The sequence below is a fragment of the Phocoena phocoena genome, chromosome 4, assembly GCF_963924675.1.
Source record: "Phocoena phocoena chromosome 4, mPhoPho1.1, whole genome shotgun sequence".
NCBI classification, from domain to species: Eukaryota; Metazoa; Chordata; class Mammalia; order Artiodactyla; family Phocoenidae; genus Phocoena; species Phocoena phocoena.
In genome coordinates, this window is record NC_089222.1 from 90,268,268 (window position 1) to 90,293,887 (window position 25,620).

Consider the following 25,620-nt stretch of genomic DNA (forward strand, 5'->3'; position numbering starts at 1 on the left):
AATATTTGGTTAAAGGAAATTTTAGAAACAAATATAAACTTGAGAGTCCTATCTTGTTTTAGAATTTCCACTACCCATAACTGACTTGAACCTTTACAATGTTTTAAAATTTAATTAAAATTTAAAATTTAATTCTTAAATAGATGATGAATCTTTTTTTCAGAGATGGCTGAAGTAGCACCCCTGTAGCTTAAAGCTTCATCACACCTCTATGTCCTATTGTTTCTCAACGTGTATCTTAGTGTAGGTGTTATATGTGTCCACAGCTTATGTTACTGGTCTGCCTCAAAGAAAAGTGAGGACATGAGGCTACGATCACCTGTGTAGCACCTGCCAGGGACAGATGATTGTTCTTTGCTGGAGCCCTGGACAGCACCTTATCTCAAGCCAGAATGTGGGCCTGGATTAGTTCAAATTCTGCTCTGCTTTGAGAAAAAAAAAAAAATCATACTTATACACTCTTGGTGATGAGTCAGCAAAACAGGGGAATTATTTCTGTGAAAAGAACAACCTGGTACAGTACACAATATCATGCTCGCCTGTTCCTTCTTTCTAGTGTTTGAGATGTAAACCGTTATGTTCTTGATTTTTAATATAGTGGATCCATGAGGATTGGAAAAGACTTTATTCTTTTCACAAAGAAGGAAGAAACGATGACCTGTGTGTTTTTTTCTCAGACATTTTGTGAAAGAGAAGGTCTAAGTGAGGTAAGTGTTGAGAATTTTCCTTCAGTTCCCATGGTAATGGAATTGTTTTCATTTACCGTTTCAGGAGGTAAAGTCTACCGTGGGTTCTTATGCTTTAGAAATTTAAGAGTATATTTGAGAAATGGAGAGAGGGTAGCTGGCCATTCTGGGGTCATTGGAGGCCTGTCCTATTTATCCTTCCTTGAGTAGGTTTGTAACTCCTAGACAGTTTTCAGAACTTTATTTTTATTATCCATGTACACAAATTTTCTAGAATAAGAGGCTCCCTTTGGCACAATGAGCTTTTTGGAAGAAGCTTGCAAAACATTTCCACCACTTGTCTGTAAATTAGAGTATCTTTTTTTTTTTTTTTGCGGTACGTGGGCCTCTCACCGCCGTGGCCTCTCCCGCCGCAGAGCACAGGCTCCGGACGCGCAGGCTCCGGACGCGGCTCACGGGCCCAGCTGCTCACGGGCCCAGCTGCTCCGCGGCACACGGGATCCTCCCGGACCGGGGCACGAACCCCCGTCCCCTGCATCGGCAGGCAGACTCCCAACCACTGCGCCACCAGGGAAGCCCTAGAGTATCATTTTAAAAATAGAATATTGGATTCAAAAGACTTGGAAAACAACATCTAAAGAAATTGAATGCAAACCAGACTTAAAACTGTAACTCTGTTGACCATAATTTCAATTCCATTTGCTGACCCAGAGACATTTTATTAATTTGCAGTGTCTGAGTTTAGTATTATGAACATCAGTTATAATTCAATATAGCAAATACATGTTGAGGAACTGCTGTCTGCCTAGCACTGGGTAGACCCTGTGGAAGGTAGAAAACAAGCGGGACCACCCGACCATCAGTATTTTCAGCCTTATCACCAAATAAGGCAGACACGTATGAACTGGATAAATAAAAAAACAGGGGTGTTTAAAAAGCATGCTGTTCAATGAGTATGTGTTCCTGCTGTTACTCAATTGTCAAAAGCAGTGATATGGATGGAGAGATGAGAGAGCCTTGAGTGGCCAATGAGGGTTTTATGGGGAGAGGACAACGTGTAACTGGAAAGGCTGGTATATGGTGAGAAATAGCATGTGGCAAGTCTCAGACCTGAGATGACTGTGGGGTTTGGAGGGACAGTGTGGAGATGGGGGACTGTCCAGCAGGAGCCCAGCATGCCCACTGGCAGCAGTGGAGTGGGGCTGGTTGACAGGAATAGTCTGGAAGCAATAGGGAGTAGCTGAGTGGGATTCTGACCTGAGGAAAAGCAATACTTTAAGCATTTATATTGTACTTTTTGTATGTAAAGGACATGGGAAATTGGGCCAAAGCTGAGGTTATAGTTTTCCTAAGATGGGCCATTTCCTTTTATTTTTTTTAAACTAAAGCCTGCAGCCCCTTTCCATTTCCATTTCCACTTCTACAGAGGCAGTCTCTTTCAACAGTATTAGCTGATTCTTTTGCTACTTTCCTGTAAATCTCTATATAACATGCTTGTATTGCTACTTCTTGATTTGATTTAGGCATTATCTATTCTGTTAACCTCCCACTGTAAAAGGGGAGGATTTATCTGTTTCTTTTTCTTTGCTCCCATCACACATACATACCCTTCCTATTCTCCACCCTCAGTATGGCTCAGTTGTAATTTTGGTTGTGCCAATATTCACTATTTACATTAGAGACTATACAGGCACTACATACAATTATACCATGTCATAAACTATGATTTTTCTCTCTCCTGCAAAACTTTTAATTAATAATTACTAACTGCCTGCTTAGTGTTCTGTATGCTTATCGCTATCACTGAATATTTGCTTGGTCTTATATGTCTTTTATCACTGTGTTAACCCCAGTCTCAACCTGTTATTTTGATGGTTCCACCATCTTGAAGAACTCTACTCTGGAATCTTCTTATGTACTGCACCTCACATTCCTGCTTTCCATGGCTGGTATTCAGCTGCCATCCTGGGATATGCCCCTGCCATCATTCTGGCAATTCTCTTTACTTCTCTTCTGTGTCAGGTCTTTCCTAGTGTGCTCCCTCTTCTTGGTGTAACATATCCTCCATTAGCTTTCTCAGCAAGAGTGCATGAGGGGTAAAATATTTTGAGACTTCACATGCATGAAAATGTTTTTATCCCACCCAAATACTTAATGATAGTTTGGCTTGATGTTTTTTCTTGGAATTAGTTTTCTTTCAGGATTTTGAAGGCATTGTTCCATGATCTTATAATTTCTAGTGTTGAGAAGTCTGAAGCCATTTAAATTCCTGAGTTTTCTAGGTGACCCATTCTTCTCCCCTCCCCCTCTATTTTTGGGAGGGCTTTTCCCCCTCTGTTCTGATTTCAGTGTTTTGCCTTTGGGTGGGTCTATTTGTACCCATCGTGCTGGGTGCTTGTTGAACATTTTCAGTCTGGAAACTCATGTCCTTTAATTCTGGGATATTTTCCTGTAATATTGCATGATTTTCTTCCATCCATATTATCTTTTCTCTCCTTTTACAATACCTGTTCTTAGCTCTTGGATGTCTAGAGACAGTTCTTTAGTTTTCTTACCCTTTCTCTCCTGTTTTCTGTCCTTTATATTTTTGTTTTGTTTTCTGGGAGATTTTCTTACATTTATCTTCCAACCCTTAAAAAGAAAATTTTTTCTGTAATCATATTCTTTACTTCTAAGGAGTCTTTTTAGTCTCTCAATATTCCTTTTTAAAGATATGTGGTTCTTGTTTCATGGATACAGTATTTCTTCTTAGAGCTCTGAAGATATTAACTACAATTGATTTTTTTCCCCTGAAATTTTCATCTTCCTCTTATGGTTTTTGTTACCACTGAGTTGCTTTGTTTGTGCTTGTTTATTTGGTCTCTGTCTGTCACATTAGAGGCTTTTCTTAGATGACTGTTAATCCTGAATAATTTAAAGATTAGTTCAATAAAGTGCCAATTGAAAGCTCTGAGAGTGTGGGTGGGGCTTGACAGCTATGCAGGTCACAATAATGGGATCTAACTGGGATGTTTTATTGGAAAATCCTCAATATAAGTTGCCTCATGTCTTTCCTTCTGGGCTGGTCAGATATCTCAAAGAAGACTCTTACAGGCTTCTGCCTGAAGGTCTAGCTGACAGCTTCCTGGGAGCCAAATGAGAGAAGAGATCTGGGGTTCTCAGCATCCAATATGTATACTTTTATTTAATCCCTCTAATCTAAGTAAGGTCCCCTGCCAACTGTGCCTGATATATCCTCTAATTCAGATGTGCTTTGTTCCACTCTTTCCAATTAATAAACATCAGTCCCTGTGGAGGTGGGGGAGGAGCTATTGCCAGGTGGGGACCTGGATGCTACTTCTAGCTCTCTTCTCCTTTTACCCTACCTCCAGAGTTAATTCATGCCATCAATCTCTGAGCCTTTTAGCAGATTCTGAATTGTAAATCAGGCTAGTGCTTCTCCTGCCTGGCACAGGCTTTAGATTGGTTACTTGGATATGCTGTCCTACTTCTTGGATATGCTGTCATACTTGGATATGCTTTTCAACTTCTAAAATGCTGATACTGTTGTCCCCTCTTCCATTCTACCCATAATTCCATAGGGGACTGAGGTAGATTCCATCTGTTCCCACATTCTACAGTGGAACATTTTAGGATAAGACTCCAAGTATACATATTTGTCATGTGTCTCTTCCTTATAAAACTAGAATACCTGGGAAAAATAAACATTTAACCTAGTGTTTTATAATTTGGCTGCATGGTAAATGAACTGAATTAGGATCAGACAAAAGAATGATGGTTTTTCTTTGTGTATTTCATAGTAAATTGATGTGTGTTTTTTTAATAGGTTGTGGTTCCAATACCTTCATGGTTAACAAGAACCAGAGAATCTGTCACAGATGATCCTCAGAAATTCTCAACGGAATTGTCTATAATTTTTAAGTATTCTCCGTTTAAAACTGAAGCTGAATTGATGCAGCAGTTTGATGTGATCTATGGGAAATGTGGTAAGATCATCACAACCCTGAAATTTTGATGTGAAAGTATTTGTTTTCAGTGTCTTATGAAAGACTATAAATATGATTTCGTATTCTCTTCTATTTACAATATCACATGGAGTCTCATATGGGGCAGTTATTCATTTTATTTATATAAGTTTTGTCTCAGGAGAGTCCAAACGGGAATCATTCTTAAGTCCCTGACACTGGGAGAAAGGTTTGTACTTGTGTGAGCTTGGTGAAACTGGATAAGAAGAGGATGATACAGGCTATTACCGCAGGGAATCACAGTCTCTGCACCAGATGCTTTACTGCAGCATCCAAGATTAGATGATGCCAGGGTTTATAAGAGAGTTAGCAATTTATAAAAAAACGAATCCAGGTTTCTGTGCCAGTCTTCCTCCAGACTTCTACCACTTTTCATATCTGGAAGCAAAAAGATTCCTGCTCTAGAGAAAACTATTTGCATTCTACTTTTTGTAATGTTTATATGCAAAATTCTGTTATGTTTATATTAAAATTCTGTTTTATGTTATGCTTATAGCAAAATTCTGAGATTTTTTTTGTGACTTGGCCTGTGTTACCTTCAAAATTTCTTCTCTAAACCTGTGTCATTTTGTTTAAAAGTGATGTTTAATGTCATCTTTTTCCCTTTCTCACAGCGGAAAAATAGTGGCAATTAAATAAATATTCATTTCATTAACATATGTGGCATACTTTATGGACAGTTAATGTAATCTCTTAGTTGCCTTCTAATTGTGAAATACTCATATAAATGAAAGATGTACTGTTTCCTGAATACTTTTCTAAATGCTTTATAAAAATTAACTCATTTAGTCCTCTAAACAACTCAGTCTTTTAGGTACCTCATGAGCTCCATCATATAGATTAGAAAACTTAGGTTCAGAGAGGTTAGGAAACTTACCTGAGGTCATTGTGCTAGTAAATGGTTGATCCAGGATGTAGACCCAAGTATTTAGGCTCCCAAGTCCAAGTCCAAATTCTTAGTCACTCTGCTATTCTCCCTTCTGTTTTAGTATTACCAAAAAAAAGTGTAATTCGTTGTTCTTAAAATTTCTCTGACAATGGTGTATGTCTTGATATTATAATCAATTTCATAAAGAATTTGGATTTTTTGTTTACTGTGCTTTAGAGCAGGGGTCAGCAAACTCTAGCGCCTGCAGGTCATATCGGCCCCATAGCTGTTTTTGTTAATAAATTTTTATTGGAAATAGCCACATCATTCATTTGTGTATTCCCTATGGCAGCTTTCATGCTACAGCTGTGGAGTTGAGTTGTGAGTAGATGTGAGAGGCCTGCAAAGCCTAAAGTATTTATTATCTGGCCCTTTACAGAAAAAGTTTACCAACACCTGTTTCAGGATCTAAAAGCAGTACTTCATATTTATACAAATGTTGAAAATTCATCTTTGTTCTTATGTGCATTGATTTCAGTTCTGCCAGTGAGAGCTTTGCCTATAATACAAATTTGGTTCAGGCTTCTAACAGTTTTTGTAATGCAAATTATGAATAGAGCTCCAAAGTTTAAGAATCCACATTGAAAGACATAATGAATAGTAAAAAGAAGCGCTATACTGTAGAAACTCAACACTGTTTGGCAGAGAGTGGAATTTGCTATAAGACGTATATCTTGGAACTTATCCAAGCATATTATTTACGGAAGTACAAAAAGAAATTTGGTCTATAGCAGGCTTAATTCCATAGGTGAGATAATAGCACCATAACTAACACATAGTATAGTTAAATATTGACGAGTCAAATATCTATTTTTCCTCTAGGTACTTTGCTGGTTATTTATAACTTGAAGCTTCTGCTTAGTGGAGAACCTGAGTTGGATGTTAAAACTGACAAGGAAGATATACTGATGGCTGGAGCTCTTGAGGAGTGAGTAATATGAGTGTTTGTCAGAACAGGTGTCAACAATGGCAGTGAGCTGGAGTTAGGAGCTCTACATCCTTGCTCCAGGTTGGGGGCCACCAGGCCTTGTCTCTAGAACAATTAATTTTACCCCAGCTACAGATGAAGTAAGTTAGGCTAGACAACTGATTCCCAAACCTGGCTGAGCCTCTGAGTGATGTAGGTAGCTTCTTGAGAAGTATAGGATCCTATCTCATACCAAATGTACTGAGTCAGAATCTCCAGATATCAAGCCTAGGAATCAATATTTTTTATATGTTCCACAGGTGATTCAGAGGAATATGACTGAATGACAATTCAGAATGGCCCTATGAACTGTATACTTGCAGTTTATAAATAAATAAATGGACATTCATTTTTCTTGGCTATCGGGGATCCATAGGAAACAGAATTGAGAAAACAGTAGTGGGCATGGGTGAAAAAGTGTGGAGAAATATGAAATAGTAATTAACCCTGGATTTCTCTAAAGTAACTTTGAAATTAAAATTTGTTAGCTTGAACCTATAGTCTCTTAGTGTCAGCATGCTAGAGCTAGATGGGATTTATTTTTTTAACATCTTTATTGGAGTATAATTGCTTTACAATGTTGTGTTAGTTTCTGCTGTGTAACAGCTCTATGTATACATACATCCCCATATCCCCTCCCTCTTGCGTCTTCCTCCCACCCTCCCTATCCCACCCCTCTAGGTGGTCACAAAGCACCGAGCTGATCACCCTGTGCTATGCAGCTGCTTCCCACTAGCTATGTATTTTACATTTGTTAGTGTATATATGTCAATGCTACTCTCTCACTTTGTCCCAGCTTACCCTCCCCCCTCCCCATGTCCTCAAGTCCATCCTCTACATCTGTGTCTTTATTCCTGTCCTGGCCCTAGGTACATCAGAATCATTTTTGTTTGTTTGTTTGTTTTAGATTCCATATATATGTGTTAGCATATGGTATTTGTTTTTCTCTTTCTGAGTTACTTCACTCTGTATGACAGACTCTAGGTCCATCCACCTCACTGCAAATAACTCCATTTCTTTTTATGTCTGAGTAATATGCCATTGTATATAGGTGCCACATCTTCTTTATCCATTCATCTGTCAATGGACACGTAGGTTGCTTCCATATCCTGGCTACTGTAAATAGTGCTGCAATGAACATTGTGGTACATGTCTCTTTTTGAATTATGGTTTTCTCAGGGTATATGCCCAATAGTGGGATTGCTGGGGCATATGGTAGTTCTATTTTTAGATTTTTAAGGAACCTCCATACTGTTCTCCATAGTGGCTCTATCAATTTACATTCCCAGCAACAGTGCAAGAGGGTTCCCTTTAGAGCTAGAAGGGATTTTAAAGGAATTTAATCTAGTCTGATTCATTTCATGAACCATTGTGGTGCAATAGAAATATAGTGAGAGCTGGATAGCCTCATCCACTAGAGGGCAGACAGCAGAAGCAAGAACTACAGTCCTGCAGCCTGTGGAACAAAAACCACATTCACAGAAGATAAGACAAGATGAAAAGGCAGAGGTCTATGTACCAGATGAAGGAACAAGATAAAACCCCAGAAAAACAACTAAATGAAACAGAGATAAGCAATCTTCCAGAAAGAGAATTCAGAATAATGATAGTGAAGATGATCCAGGACCTCAGAAAAAGAATGGAGACAAAGATCGAGAAGATGCAAGAAATGTTTAACAAAGATCTAGAAGAATTAAAAAACAAACAAACAGAGATGAACAACACAATAACTGAAATGAAAAATACACTAGAAGGAATCAATAGCAGAGTAACTGAGGCAGAAGAATGGATAAGTGACCTGGAAGACAGAATGGGGGAATTCACTGCTGCAGAACACAATAAAGAAAAAAGAAAGAAAAGAAATGAAGAAAGCATAAGAGACCTCATAGGAGAAGAGAGAGAAAAGGACCCGAGAAAATATTTGAAGAGATTATAGTCAAAAACTTCCCTAACATGGGAAAGGAAATAGCCACCCAAGTCCAGGAAGCACAGAGATTTCCATACAGGATAATCCCAAGAAGAAATATGCTGAGACACACAGTAATCAAATTGGCAAAAATTAAAGACAAAGAAAAATTATTGAAAGCAGCAAGGGAAAAACGACAAATAACATACAAGGGAACTTCCATAAGATTAACAGAGGATTTCTCAGCAGAAACTCTACAAGCCAGAAGGGAGTGGAATGATATACTTAAAGTGATGAAAGGGAAGAACCTACAACCAAGATTACTCTACCCAGCAAGGATCTCATTCAGATTTGATGGAGAAATCAAAAGCTTTACAGACAAGCAAAAGCTAAGAGAATTCAGCACCACCAAACCAGCTCTACAACAAATGCTAAAAGAATTTCTCTAAGTGGGAAACACAAGAGAAGAAACAGACCTACAAAAACAAACCCAAAACAGTTAAGAAAATGGTAATAGGAACATACATATTGATAATTACCTTAAACCTGAATGGATTAAATGCTCCAACCAAAAGACACAGGCTCACTGAATGGATACAAAAACAAGACCCATATATATGTTGTCTACAAGAGACCCACTTCAGACCTAGGGACACATACAGATTGAAAGTGAGGGGATGGAAAAAATATTCCATGCAAATGGAAATCAAAAGAAAGCTGGAGTAGCAATACTCATATCAGACAAAATAGACTTTAAAATAAAGAATGTTACAAGAGACAAGGAAGGGCACTACATAATGATCAAGGGATCAATCCAAGAAGAAGATATAACAATTATAAATATGTATGCACACAACATAGGAGCACCTCAATACATAAGGCAACTGCTAACAGCTCTAAAACAGGAAATCGCTAGTAACACAAAAATAGAGGGGGACTTTAACACCTCACTTACACCAATGGACAGATCATCCATACAGAAAATTAATAAGGAAACGCAAGCTTTAAATGACACAATAGACCAGATAGATTTAATTGATATTTATAGGACATAACATCCAAGAACAGCAGATTATACTTTCTATTCAGGGCACATGGAATGTTCTCCAGGATAGATAATATCTTGGGTCACAAATCAAGCCTCAGTAAGCTTAAGAAAATTGAAATCATATCAAGCATCTTTTCTTACCACAATGCTATAAGATTAGAAATCAATTGCAGGGAAAAAAATGTAAAAAACACGAACACATGAAGGCTAAACAATCTGTTACTAAATAAGCAAGAAATCACTGAAGAAATCAAAGAGGAAATAAAAAAATACCTAGAGACAAATGACAATGAACACACAACGAACCAAAACCTATGGGATGCAGCAAAAGCAGTTCTAAGAGGGAAGTTTATAGCTATACAAGCCTACCTCAAGAAACAATCTAATGTTACACCTAAAGGAATTAGAGAAAGAAGAACAAACAAAACCCAAGTTAGCAGAAGGAGAGAAGTCATAAAGATCAGAGCAGAAATAAATGAAATAGAAACAAAGAAAACAGTAGCAAAGATCAATAAAACTAAAAGCAGGTTCTTTGAGAAAATAAAAAAAATTGAGAAACCATTAGCCAGACTCATCAAGAAAAAGAGGGAGAGGACTCAAATCAATAAAATTAGAAACGAAAAAGGAGAAGTTACAACAGACACCACAGAAATACAAAGCATCCGAAGAGACTACTACAGGCAACTCTATGGCAATGAAATGGACAACCTGGAAGAAATGGACAAATTCTTAGAAAGGTATAACCTTACAAGACTGAACCAGGAGGAAGTAGAAAACATGAACAGACCAATCACAAGGAGTGAAATTGAAACTGTGATTAAAAATCTTCCAACAAACAAAAGTCCAGGACAAGATGGCTTCACAGCTGAATTCTATCAAACATTTAGAGAAGAGTTAACACCCATCCTTCTCAGTCTCTTTCAAAAAATTGCAGAGGAAAGAAAACTTCCAAACTCATTCTATGAGGCCACCATCACCCTGATACCAAAACCAGACAAAGGTACTACAAAAAAAGAAAATTACAGACCAATATCACTGATGAATATAGTTGCAAAAATCCTCAACAAAATACTGGCAAGCAGAATCCAACAGCACATTAAAAGGATCATACACCATGATAAAGTGGGATTTATCCCAGGGAAGCAAGGATTCTTCAATATACGCAAATCAATCAATGCAATACACCATATTAACAAATTGAAGAATAAAGACCATATGATCATCTTAATAGATGCAGAAAAAGCTTTTGACAAAATTCAACACCCATTTATGATAAAAACTCTCCAGAAAGTGGGCATAGGGGGAACCTACCTCAAAATAATAAAGGCCATATGTGACAAACCCACGGCAAACATTCTCAATGGTGAAAAACTGAAGGCATTTCCTCTAAGATCAGGAACAAGACAAGGATGTCCACTCTCACCACTGTTATTCAGCATAGTTTTGGAAGTCCTAGCCACTGCAATCAGAGAAGAAAAAGAAATAAAAGGAATACAAATTGGAAAAGAAGAAGTAAAACTCACTGTTTGCAGATGACATGATACTATACATAAAGAATCCTAAAGATGCCACCCAGAAACTGCTAGAGCTAATTATTGAATTTGGTAAAGTTTCAGGATACAAAATTAATGCACAGAAATCTCTTGCACTCCTATACACTAATGATGAAAAATCTGAAAGAAATTAAGGAAACAACCCCATTTACCATTGGAACAAAAAAAATAAAATACCTAGGAATAAACCTACCTAGGGGGACAAAAGACCTGTATGCAGAAAGCTATAAGACACTGATGAAAGAAATTAAAGATGATACCAACAGATGGAGAGATATACCATGTTCTTGGATTGGAAGAATCAATATTGTGAAAATGACTCTACTACCCAAAGCAATCTACAGATTCAGTGCAATCCCTATCAACATACCAATGGCATTTTTTACAGAACTACAACAGAAAATCTGAAAATTTGTATGGAGACACAGAGGACTCTGCGTAGCCAAAGCTGTCCTGAGGAAGAAAAATGGCATTGGAGGAATCACACTCACTGACTTCAGACTATACTACAAAGCTACAGTAATCAAGACAATATGGTACTGGCACAAAACCATAAATATAGGTCAATGGAATGGGATAGAAAGCCCAGAGATAAACCCATGCACCTATGGTCAACTGATCTATGATAAAGGAGGCAAGGATATACAATGAAGAAAAGACAGTCTCTTCAATAAGTGGTACTGGGAAAAATGGACAGCTACATGTAAAAGAATGAAATGAGAACATTCCCTAACACCATACACAAAAATAAACTCAAAATGGGTTAGAGACCTTAATGTAAGACCGGACACTATAAAACTCTTAGAAGAAAACATAGGAAGAACACTCTTTGATATAAATCACAGCAAGATATTTTTTAATCCGTCTCCTAGAGTAATGGAAATAAAAACAAAACTAAACAAATGGGACTTAATGAAACTTCAAAGCTTTTGCACAGCAAAGGAAACAATAAACAAGACAAAAAGACAACCCTCAGAATGGGAGAAAACATTTGAAAATGAATCAACGGACAAAGGATTAATCTCCAAAATATATAAACAGCTCAAGCACCTCAATATTAAAAAAACAAACAACTCAATTCAAAAATAGGCAGAAGACCTGAATAGACATTTCTCCAAAGAAGACATACAGATGGCCAAGAGGCACATGAAAAGCTGCTCAACATCACTGTTAGACAAATGCAAATCAAAACTACACTGAGGTATCACCTCACACCAGTCAGAATGGGTATCATTAGGAAATCTACAAACAACAAATCCTGGAGAGGGTGTGGAGAGAAAGGAACCCTCTTGCTCTGTTGTTGGGAATGTAATTTGATACAGCCACTATGGAGAACAGTATGGAGGTTCCTTAAAAAACTAAAAATAGAATTACGATATGACCCAGCAATTCCACTACTGGGCATATACCCAGAGAAAACCGTAATTCAAAAAGACACATGCACCCCAATGTTTATTGCAGCACTATTTACAAAGCCAGGTCATGGAAGCAACCTAAATGCCCATTGACAGACGAATGAATAAAGAAGGTGTGGTACATATTTACAATGGAATATTCCTCAGCCATAAAAGGAACGTAATTGGGTCATTTGTAGAGATGTGGATGGGTCTGGAGACTGTCCTATCGAGTGAAGTAACTCAGAAAGGGAAAAACAAATGTATATTAACGCATATATGTGTAGCCTAGAAGATGGTACAGATGAACCGGTTTGCAGAGCGGAAATTGAGACACAGAAGTAGAGAAAAGACAGATGGACACCAAGGCGGGAAAGTGGCGGGGGTGGGGGGTGGTGGTATGAATTGGGAGATTGGGATTGACATGTATACACTGATGTGTGTAAAATGGATGACTAATAAGAACCTGCTGTATAAAAATATATATAAAATAAAATTCTTTTAAAAAAGGAAATATAGTGAGAGCCAAAATATGAACCACATATGTCATCATAAATTTATTAGGAGGTACATTAAGAAAAGTAAAAAGAAACAGATGAAATTAATTTAATAATTTTTTAATAGATCTTCATTGGAGAATAATTGCTTCACAATACCCGGTTAGCTTCTGTTGCACAGCAAAGCGAGTCAGCCATATGCATACACATGTCCGCATATCCCCTCCCACTTGATCCTCCCTATCCCATCCCTGTAGGTCCTCACAAAGCACCGAGCCGTTCTCTCTGTGCTATGCTGCTGCTTCCCACCAGCCAGCTGTTTTACGTTGGTAGTGTATATATGTCAATGTTACTCTTACTTTGCCCCAGGTTCGCCCTCCCACCCCATGTCATCAAGTCCATTCTCTATGTCTACCTCTAGGTTCATCAGCACCATGTTTTTTTTTAAGATTCCATATATATGCGTTAGCATATGGTATTTGTTTTTCTCTTTCTGACTTACTTCGCTCTGTGTGGCAGTCTCTAGGTCCATCCACCTCACTATAAATAACTCAATTTCATTTCTTTTTATGGCTGAGTAATATTCCATTGTATATATGTGCCACATCTTCTTTATCAGTTCATCTGTTGATGGACATTTCAGTTGGTTCCATGTCCTGGCTATTGTATATAGTGCTGCAGTGAACATTGTGGTGCATGCCTTCTTTTGAATTATGGTTTTCTCAGGGTATATGCTCAGTGGTATTGCTGGGTCATATGGTAGTTCCATTTTTAGTTTTTTTTTTTTAGTTTTTTTAAGGAACCTCCGTACTGTTTTCCATAGTGATTGTATCAAATTACATTCCCACCAACAGTGTAGGAGGGTTCCCTTTTCACCACACCCTTTCCAGCGTTTATTGTTTCTAGCATTTTTGATAATGGCCATTTTGACCTGTGTGAGGTGATACCTCATTGTAGGTTTGATTTGCATTTCTCTGATAATTAGTGATGCTGAGCATCTTTTTATGTGGCTCTTGGCCATCTGTATGTCTTCCTTGGTGAAATGTCTATTTAGGTCTTCCACCCATTTTTTAACTGGATTCTTTGTTTTTTTGATATCGATCTCCACAAGCTCTTTGTATATTTTGGAGATTAACCCTTTGTCTGTTGTTTCATTTGCAAATATTTTCTCCCATTCTGAGGGTTGTCTTTTGGTCTTGTTTATGGTTTCCTTTGCTGTGCAAAAGCTTTTAAGTTTCATTAAGTCCTATTTGTTTATTTTTTAAATTTCTGTTAATCTAAGAGATGGGTCAAAAAAGATATTGTTGTGGTTTATGTCAAAGAGTGTTTTTTCTATGTTTTTCCTCTAAAAGTTTTATTGTGTCTGGTCTCACATTTAAGTCTTTAATCCATTTGGAGTTTATTTTTCTGTATGGTGTTAGGTAGCGTTCTAATTTCATTCTTTCACATGTAGCTGTCCAGTTTTCCCAACACCACTTACTGAAGAGGCTGTCTTTTCTCCATTGTATGTTCTTGCCTCCTTTGTCATAAATTAGGTGCCCATATGTGCGTGGGTTTATCTCTGGGCATCCAATCCTGTACCATTGATCTATATTTCTCTTTTTGTGCCGGTACCATAATGTCTTGATTACTGTAGCTTTGTGGTACAGTTTGAAGTTGGGGAGCCTGCTTCCTCCAACTCCGTTTTTCTTTCCCAAGGTTGCTTTGGATATTTGGGGTCTTTTGTGTTTCCATATGAATTGTAAGATTTTTGTTCTATTTCTGTAAAAAATGCCATTGGTAATTTGATAGGGATTGCACTGAATCTGTAGGTTGCTTTGGGTAGTATAGTCATTTTCACAATATTGATTCTTCCAATCCAAGAACATGGTATATTTCTCCATCTGTTTATGTCATCTTTGATTTCTTTCATCAGTGTCTTATAGTTTTCTGAGTACAAGTCTTCACCTCTTTAGGCAGGTTTATTCATTGGTATTTTATTCTTTTTGTTGCAGTGGTAAATGGGAGTGTTTCCTTAATTTCTTTTTCTGATTTTTCATTGTTGGTGTACAAGAATGCCAGAGATTTCTGTGCATTAATTGTGTATCCTGCAACCTTATGAAATTCATTGATTAGTTCAAGTAGCTCTCTGGTGGCATCTTTAGAATATTCTATGTATAGTGTCATGTCATCAGCAAATAGTGACAATTTTACTTCTTTTCCAATTTGTATTCCTTTTATTTCTTTTTCTTCTCTGATATCTGTGGCTAGGACTTCCAAGACTGTGTTGAATAAGAGTGGTGACAGTGGACATTCTTGTCTTTTTCCTGATTCTAGTGGAAATGCTTTCCATTTTTCACCATTGAGTATGATGCTAGCTGTGGGTTTGTCATAAATGGCCTTTATTATGTTGAGGTAGTTTCCCTCTATGCCTATTTTCTGGAGAGTTTTTATCATAAATGGGTGTTGAATTTGGCAAAGTTTTTTCTGCATCTATTGAGATGATCCTATGGTTTTTATTCTTCAGTTTGTTAATATGGTGTATCACATTGATTGATTTGCGTATATTGAAGAATCCTTGCATCCCTGGGATAAATCCCACTTGATCATGGTGTATGATCCTTTTAGTGTGCTGTTGGATTCTGTTCACTAGTATTTTGTTCAGGATTTTTGCATCTATGTTCATCAGTGATATTGATGTATAATTTTCTTTTTTTGTGATATCTTTTTCTGGTTTTGGTATCAGGGTGATGGGAGCTTTGTAGAATGAATTTGGGAGTGTTTCTCCCTCTGCAATTTTTTGGAAGAGTTTGAGAAGTATTGGTGTTAGCTCTTCTCTAAATGTTTGATAGAATTTGCCTGTGAAGCCATCTTGTCCTGGACTTTTGTTTGTTGGAAGATTTTTAATTACAGTTTCAATTTCATTACTTGTGATAGGTCTGTTTATATTTTCTAATTCTTCCTGGCTCAGTCTTGGAAAATTGTACCTTTCCAAGAATTTGTCCATTTCTTTGTGGTCGTCCATTTTATTGGAATATAGTTGTTTGTAGTAGCCTCTTATAATCCTTTGTATTTCTCCAGTGTCAGTTGTGATTTCTCCTTTTTTATTTCTAATTTTATTGATTTGCATCCTCTCCCTTTTTTTCTTGATGAGTCGGGCTAAGGGTTTATCAAGTTTGTTTATCTTCTCAAAGAACCAGCTTTTAGTTTTATTGATCTTTGCTATTGTTTTCTTCATTTCTGTTTCATTTATTTCTGCTCTGATCTTTATGATTCCTTTCTTTGTACTGACTTTTGGTTTTCTTTGTTCTTCTTTCTGTAGTTGTTTTAAGTGCAGTTTAGATTGTGTATTTGAGATTTTTGTTGTTTCTTGAGGTGAGATTGAATTGCTATAAACTTCCCTCTTAGAACTGCTTTTGCTGCGTCCCATAGGTTTTGGGTTGTCGTGTTTTTGTTGTCATTTTTTTCTATGTTTTTTAAAATTTCTTCTTTGATTTCTTCAGTGATCTCCTGGTTATTTAGTAGCACACTGTTTAACCTCCATGTATTTGTGTTTTTTACAGTTTTTTTCCTGTAATTGATTTCCAGTCTCATAGCACTGTGGTCAGAAAAGATGCTTGATATGATTTCAATTTTCTTAAATATTCCAAGGCTTCATTTGTGACCCAAGACATGATCTATTCTGGAGAATGTGCCATGCACACTGAGAAGAAAGTGTATTCTGCCACTTTGGGGTGGAATGTTATATAAATATCAATTAGATGTCTGTGGTCTATTGTATCTTTTAAAACTTTTGTTTCCATATTTATTTTCTGTCTGGATGATCTGTCCATTGGTATAAGTGGGGTGTTAAAGTCCCGTACTATTTTTGTGTTACTGTTAATTTCTCCTTTCATGGTTGTCAGCATTTGCCTTATGTATTGAGGTGCTCCTCTGTTGGGTGCATAAACATTTATAATTGTTATATCTTCTTCTTTCATTGATCCTTTGATCAATATGTGGTGTCCCTCTGTATCTCTTGTAGCAGTCTTTATTTTAAAGTCTGTTTATCTGATACAAGTATTGCTACTCCAGCTTTCTTTTCATTTGCGTTTGCATGGAGTATCTTTTTCCATCCCTTCACTTTCAGTCTGTATGTGTCTCTAGGTGTGAAGTGGGTCTTTTATAGAGAGCATATATATGGGTCTTGTTGTTGTATCTATTGAGCAGTCTGTGTCTTTCCCTTGGGGCATTTAATCCATTTACATTCAAGGTTATTATCAATATGTATGTCCCTGTTACCGTTTTCTTAATTGTTTTGGGTTTGTTTTTGTGGGTCTTTTTCTTCTCTTGTGTTTTCCACTTAGAGAAGGTTCTTTAGCATTTGTTGTAAAGCTGGTTTGGTGGTGCTGAATTCTCTTAGCTTTTGCTTGTCTGAAAAGCTTTTGACTTCTCCATTGAATCTGAATGAGACTCTTGGCTAGGTAGTGTAATCTTGGCTGTAGGTTTTTCTCTTTCATCACTTTAAGAATATGCTGCCACTCCCCTCTGGCCTGCAGAATTTCCACTGAAAAATCAGCTGATAACCTTATGGGTATTCCTTTGTATGTTATTTTTTGTTTTTCCCTTGCTGCTTTTAATGCTTTTTCTTTGAATTTAACTTTTGTTAGTTTGATTAATATGTGCCGTGGTGTGTTTTTCCCAGGGTTTATCCTGTATGGGACTTTCTGTGCTTCCCTGACTTGGGTGACTATTTCTTTTCCCATGTTAAGGAAGTTTTCCACTATAATCTCTTTATGTATTTTCTCAGACCCTTTCTTTTTCTCTTTTCTACTGGGACCCCTATAATTCTAATGTTGGTGTGTTTAGTGTTGTCCCTGAGGTCTCTGAGTTGTCTGCAATTCATTTCATTCTTTTTACTTTATTCTGCTCCTTGGCAGTTATTTCCACCATTTTGTCTTCCAGCTCACTTATTCATTCTGCCTCAGTTATTCTGTTATTGATTCCTTCTAGTGTATTTTTCATTTCAGTTCACTGTGTTATTCATCTCTCTTTTTTGTTCTTTAGTTCTTCTAGATCTTTGTTAAACATTTCTTGTATTTTTCTCAATCCATGCTTCCATTCTATTTCTGAGATTCTGGATCACCTTTACTATCATTACTCTAAATTCTTTTTCAGGTAGATTGCCTATTTCCTCTTCATTTATTTGGTCTTATAGGTTTTTACCTTGCTCCTTGCTTTGCTGTCTCATTTCTTTTTTTTTTTTTAATGAGTGGGATTGTTTTCCTGTTTTATTGGTTGTTTGGCCTGAGGCTTCCAGCACTGGAGTTTGTAGGCTATTTTGTAGAGCTGGATCTTGGTGCTGAGATGAAGAACTCTGTGAGACCTCACTCCAATGAATATTCCCTGAGTCTGAGGTTTTCTGTTAGTCCAGTGGTTTGGAGTCACAGCTCCCACCACAGGAGCCATGTGGGTTGGCCAAAAAAAAAAAAGAGAGCAATAACAAAGTAAAAAATAAAATTAGACTAGGAAGCTAAGAGATATAGAAAGAGAATGTAAAATAAAAATATAGATGAGTCAGTAACTGGAAGGTACATCAGTACCACAGTAATAAAAAAGAGGAGGAGGGAAAAGAAGAAAAAAAAATGGGGGGGGGGGCGGGGAAGGCCTTGGCTGTGGAGAGCCGGTCCTAAGCAAGGGCAAGGTTTGGGTGTTGGGTGGAGCCAATGCTCAGGACCCACAGGGCTGGAAAAGGCCCTGGGGACTGTGGGGGGTGGGGCTTAGGCTAAGGAACAGAAGGGGCCCAGGTGTGCCTCCCACCCCTGGTCTCAGAGGGCAGGGGACCTCAGCTGGGAGCTTAGTAGGCTTCCTGGGCTCGAGTGGGCAGAGTAAATGCCCTCCTCTCCTCTCCTGCTTCTCTGGCCTGGGAAGGCCCCTCCCGCCTGCCTCTCCTGATCTCCCCAGCCTCCCTCCATGCCCCCAGGACCCACGCAGCCTGGATGGGGCCTTGCGGGGGGATACCAGCTTGGGATTTCAGCAGGCTCCCTGGTCCAAGTGGGTCAGGTGATCGCCCTCTGCTCCTCTCCTGCTCTTCCTAGAGAGTCCCCCCCCCGCCCCCGACCTGCCTCTCCTTATCTCCCTGGCCTCAGGGGTGCCGATCTTGTCTGGCCTCTACTTCTCCTCCCCTGCCAGTCCCCCTGTGTCCTACCAGTTCACTCTGGGATTCCTTCTGTCTCCTTGGGCATCAGAGTCTCCTACCAGTGGCTAGCAGGTGCCCTAGTTGTGGGGAGATGCTAACTCCATGTCTTCCCACACCTCTGTCTTGACTCCTCCCCTCAATAATGTTTTTATTTAATCTGGTAAATATAAAATATTATAATTTCAATTTCTGTATGCAAAATATTGAGACATTTTACATTGTTTTTTTTCCATTCTAAATCTTTGAAATCCAGTGTGTGTTCTACACATATACCACATATCATATTGGGCTAGTGCCCAATAGCCACACATGGCCAGTAGCTACTGTATTGGACAGTGCAACTTTAGACTAAGATCTTGAGACCCAAGTAAACACATCAGCTTAGACAACTTCTTTTTCTTTTTCCTTGGAGGTGAAATTTTGAAAGTTCTTTTACCAGTTAGAGAATTTAACATTTGATAACCTCTTTAGATTAGCTTTTCTATATTTTTCTAATTTATATTTTTTCTCATTTTATTCTAACATGTGGAATTCTTAATTTATACAGAAATAGAGGTTTTTTTCCTTTTTGAAAAAAATATCCTGCCTAATTACTGTTCTGCAATTGCTGGGAACCCTTTTGCCAACATTAATGTGCCAATGTCAGAAAGGAGGCCCAGAGTTGTTACTGGCAACTCCATTACTGTGTCCTCCTTTTCTTGCTGGCCTTGTCCTCTGCTTAACAGCTGGTTCAAAAAACAATATCTTATACTATTTAAAAGCTTTGAGCTCAAATTTTCCAAAAGTTATCTCTCAGAGTGCCTTGGCATTTCAACACTAGCATCAGGAAACAATACGTTATTAGAGGAATAATTTGACAGCTAATTCTTTGCAAAAAATTCTTACTGTTTCCAGATTGTTTAATGAAGCCAGAAGCTTCTTAAAGCATTTAGGCAGTTAATTACAAAATAAAGAAAATGGATCAGACCCAGGACATGTACAATTGACATGGAACATTGTTCACATTGGAATTTTTTGTTTGTTTGACTTTTCAACAAAAATTTTCACACTTTAATCACAAGAGAAGTTTTTTTAAAGACAAGGATGGGGTTTTATGAGGAAGGATTATTGTAAAGAGGAGGCATACTTTCTATACCAAAGATGCTATATATTTCATGGCTTCTGATGTGAGCACCTTGATGGTGCCAAGAAGGGACAGCAGTACCTCCTCCTGGGGATGGGATAATAATGCCACTGTAGTTTTCTTTTCTAAAAAGTCAGTGGATTCTGACAATAACACCTAATTCCTCTTCACTAAGGGACTAGAAAAACATTAACTCTTAAGGCTGAAAGAATACATCTTGTCCCAAGGTGGCTCTTTTTCTGATTCCTTTTCCATTTATGACTTCTGATCGTTGAACTTCCAATCAGGTACAGTTTACATAATCTTGGTTTCGAGAACAAGTGGTTTGTAATATAACAACTTTTTTACCGTTTCTTTTTCTTCTGGCTATTGTATCCCCTCAAAGCCATTGGGCATGATTTGACATCTGTCCAAAGCAAGTTTCAAACCTTCCAATTGTGTAATTTTCACCTGTAGTCTTAGATGGTGTGGTCCTGCTGATTCTGAAAATAATTTAATTTTCTACATAAGAATAGGAAAATCCAGGCTTTCAGACTTTTGTTTGGCCTCAGAGAAGAGGTTTCCTCGTATTATTTACTTTCTTCCAATTTTGTTTATTGTAAAATCAAAAGTAAAACAATATTTTTTAACTTTTTAAGGAAAAGAATTTCTATATCATAATTGATTATTTTAAAATATTTATTCATTTATTTAATTTTTGGCTGCATTGGGTCTTTGCTGCTGCACACGGGCTTTCTCTAGTTGCTGAGAGTGGGGGCTACTCTTTGTTGCGGAGCATGGGCTCTAGGCATGCAGGCCTCAGTAGTTGTGGCACATGGGCTCAGTAGTTGTGGCTCGCGGGCTTTAGAGAACAGGCTCAGTAGTTGTGGCGCATGGACTTAGTTGCTTCGCGGCATGTGGGATCCTCCCGGACCAGGGCTCAAACCCGTGTCCCCTGCACTGGCAGGCAGATTCTTAACCACTGCGCCACCAGGAAAGCCCCTCATAATTATTAATTTTTTATTCCATTCTAGTGTTTTTTAAGTGCAGTTTCTCTTTTTTCATTTATGATTTGCTTCTAAACTTTATTCTAAGTTATACAGTCTTAATAAGCCTCATTTCATAATGATTTCTTGATAAGTGACCACTGAACTGATTCGTCAAAATTTACGTAACAATTCCTGTATTTTTGGACGGTGACATTGGTCTCAGTGTTTCACATTATTTGTGGATGATGTTGGAATAAACATATTCATACAGATAGATTTTTTAATTTTTTGAATTATTTTCTTAAGACAGATTCCCTGGATGGGAACCAGTGAGTCAAAGGGTCTGAACTTTGATACAGTTCTTGTGAGTATTTGGTATCAGTTTTAAACTTAGGAATCAAACCCTTTATCGTTCTGCTTTGGGCTGAGGCTCTAAGAGCAGTAATCTGACCATTGGCAGGGCCTTGTTTCAAGATGACAGTAACCTCATGAAAATTTCATTAGGAGTGATGTTTAAGCACAGGGCAGTGGCATGTGCTTTGGCAATGTCAGTCTAAAGACAACCTGTTTTCCCTTAAATTAAAAAAATTGTATGTAGATAGATAACGGTCATCTCAGAATTTCAGAATGCAGATGAGGCAGAAGTTTGCATTTAATGTGTGATATATCAAACTGCAGTTTGAATCTGTGACTGTGGTATGTGGAGAGTGCCAGGGAAGCGTACAGAGGTTCCAGGGTGACATGCAGAAAGTCAGTTGTATCTGTAGGGAAAGAATCATGTTGAATTATATCATGTTAAACTTAGTTCCCAGAAAGGGAAGAAGATGATATGAAAAATAGCTTTGTAAGAAATCAGAAGAAAATCAAGAGTTTGGAATAAAATGGAGGTGCAGGGGAGGGCTGAGAATACTGAATACTAAAGGAATAAAAGTGGACTAATAACAGAAAACAAGATGCTTCTTTAGGGCCTGCTTAGACAATTTTTGTTTATTAGTTTATGTTGTGGTAATTTTTGGAACTCTGAACCAAGTCCCACACCTCAAACCTTTGTAACTTTCCCCCCCACCGAGTTGTATTGTTTTCCTTTGAAGTAGTCCATTTGTGCAAAAGAGAATCAAGTGAATCCATTTTCTCCTCACTGGTGCCTGTTAGTAACCTTCAGTCACAGTCATACAAATTATTGAAATTTAGAGTCATTTTCAAAGGTCCTGTATTGCTAGAGTGCAGTAGGACTAAGCAAATGGAAGATGACAGGCTGGTGGAGGGTTTTAAAATGAGTCAGTGCCCATCGCTACCTCATATGTGGTTAGTATAAATTGGCATCTGCAAAATCTGCAGGGTTGTAATTCTACTTCGGCATTCCTTACTCAGAGAGTTTATGTAGATGCCAGGTGTGGAATTATAATTCTGTAATTTGGATATTTTAAATTTCATTCATAAGACATACAGCTTTTTTATGTGGATACTGGTATGGAATTATAATTTCATAACTGGGATTTTGAAATTTCATGGTAAGATATGCCAGTGAATCCTGGATCCATGTATTAGTTTTCTTTATTCTCTCCTATATCTCACTCTTCCTTGTTTACCTGGTCGTCTATCACCTGTTCCAGGGGCATTAATCTTTGGGGCAGAGGGTGGAGTGTGTATGAAGGGAGGGGCTTCAAGTAGTACACAAATATTAATTTATTGAAAATTTTTCAAACCTACATAAACACACAGATCAGAGTAATAGTGCTTCCTCATTCTCCACACCAGTTCCCTTAGTCTCTCTTCTTCTATAGAAATAATTCTGCAAGTTGAGTTTTTAAATATATCATCTAATTTTTTTTCTAGTAATTGTCAGTTTATATTAGATTTAACTCAGACATTTTTCTTCTTAACCTTTTATTTTGAAATAATTTAGACTTTTCAGAAGGGTTGCAAAGATAATACAAAGAATTCCAATATACTTTGCACTCCGATTCCACAAATGTTATTTTACCGCACTTGGTTTTATCTTTCAACCTCTCGCTCTTCCTCTCTTTATATGTACTATGGATCCATGGATTCTCTCTTATTCTCTTTATTCTAAGGGTTATAATCCATCACTATCAATATGAATTTTGTGTCTAAAGTTGTCCTAGATTTGGCTCTGGCTAGTAGGAGCCTGTTTAAGCTGAATCTTATGTTCTTTTCATGTCACCATAAGTTTTGAACATTTCTGTACTTGCTGGAACCACAAGATGTTCCAGGCTCATATTATACTCGTGTTTCCCCTGTCTGCAATAAGCCATTTCTCCAAGGAACCCTGGTTCCCTTTAGTAGATAATGCTATATTTCATCTTAAAAGATAATGCTTTTAAAGATGGTATACTTAATCTTTGAAATAGCTGTATACTGATCAATTACTCTATGTTGGTATATAACAATTTTGCATAATATTCAGTTACTATACACTATAATATAATGTATAACATGATATTATACATCAGCACTCTCCTGTTGATGGGACTTCAGTTTTTTCACTCTTTTAACAATGCTGATCTTTATACTTATATTTTGGGGCACATGCACAAGTATTGATATTTCTTTAGTATTCTCAGAAAAAATATTGCCAGATTAAGTGATGGTAATTTTAAATTTAAATAGTGCTAAAGTATTGTGTGAAATGCTTAAATTTTCTGTGCACCCAACCAATGGTCTGAGTTTTCTTAATGCCCTGATTCTTACCAAGAATTTATATAATCAATCTTTAAAATTTTGCCAGGTAGCAAACGATCAGAACCTAGGCAAAAGTCAGGGAACAGATTTTTCTTCACAGCCCTCAGAAAAACCAACTATGGTGGCATCTTCATCTCACACTTCTAGCCTCTAGAACTGTGAGACGATGAATTTTTGTTGTTTTAAAAAAATTTAGCGGGTAGATTAAATATTTCTCTGCACTCTAGTTTTCTCCTAATTATTGACAAAATTAAATATATTTTCATGTTTTTTGAATACTTACTTTGCTTCCCTAATTTGCTTGTGTGTTTTGCTTATATTTCTATTATGTAGTTTTTCTTGTTGATTTATAGGAATATTTTAGTCTAGCTATTAATACTTTGGGTGTTAAATATGTGGAAAATATTTTCCTCCAGTCAGACACTTGCCCTTTTTTTAATTGAAATGTTCATTGAGATAATTGTAGACTTACATGCAGTTATAAGAAATAATACAGAGAGAGACCATGTACCCTTTACACAGCTTGCCCAGTGTTGGCGTTTTGCAAAACTATAGTGCAATATTCCAACCAGGATATTGACATTGATACAGTCCACCAACTTTGATGAAAATCCATCAGTGCATCAGTGCAAGGATCCTTCCTTTTGCTTTTTATAAATACACATACCTTCTTTTCTCTCTCCCCATTTGACTTTTAACATTGTTAATATTGTCCTTTGTCTTATAGATATTTTTGATTTTTTGAGGTCAATTCTGTCAGTGTTTTCCTTTCTGTGCTTCTTACTTTTGCATTCTAAACTCAGAAAGTCCTTCCTCAGCCAAATGTGTTTTTTCTTATAATCTCTTTTAACATTTGTAGTTTATTTCTGTATAGCCTTTTAATCCATCTGGAATTTGTTTTTGAAGTGTGCGCACATGGGGAAGGATAGATTAATTTCATGTTTTCCTCATGGATATAGCATTTTTAAAATAGTCCAGCCTTTCCTACTTATTTGAAATGCATTGTCAATATAAACTAGATTTCCACCATACATGGATCTGATTCTAGATAATCTGTTCCTTTTCAGTGATGTAATTGTTTATTCCTCCCCCATTAGAATTTCTAAATTGCCATAGCCCTTATGATCTGTTTTGTTATTTGGTAAGGGAAGTACCCCTAAAAATTGTCTATGGTTGTAGATATTCTTTTCTATATGAATTTTTAAAATAAGCTTTTTAAGTTTTATTATAAAAAATTCTTGGCATTTTGATTGGTAGTCCATTAAATTTATAGATTAATTGGGGGAGAACTAGCATATTTATGTTTTGGTTCTTATTCCTGTCTTCTATTATATAGCTGAGTGGAGTTTTATAACAGCATAATATATCAAACTAATTAAGAACAGAGCTTTGGTAGTGAGACTGTCTTCAATTTATACTTCTACCTCCTGTGTTATTATGGGGAAGGTAGTTAACCTCACAGAGCCTCAATTTATTCATTTGAGAATGGTAATAATAATAATAGTGTTATATCACAGGTTGTTGTGAAGATTAAGCAATGTATGATGTAAAAAGTGCTTAAAACACTTCTTGGCACATAGTTCATACCCAGTAATTGTTAGCTATTATTATTACTTCATATAGCTCTTGTATATTTTTCTTGAGATTTTGAATTTTATTTTATTT

General features: G+C 37.1%; 1 protein-coding gene across 1 annotated transcript in view; it reads left to right on the top strand.

The window, feature by feature from the left end:
- The window catches only part of MORC1 (MORC family CW-type zinc finger 1), a 184,931-nt gene that overhangs the window by 9,887 nt on the left and 149,424 nt on the right, over positions 1-25,620 (top strand). The window contains 3 exon segments of the mRNA XM_065875870.1: positions 599-707; positions 4,513-4,672; positions 6,462-6,567. Coding sequence (XP_065731942.1) covers positions 599-707; positions 4,513-4,672; positions 6,462-6,567 — 375 coding nt within the window.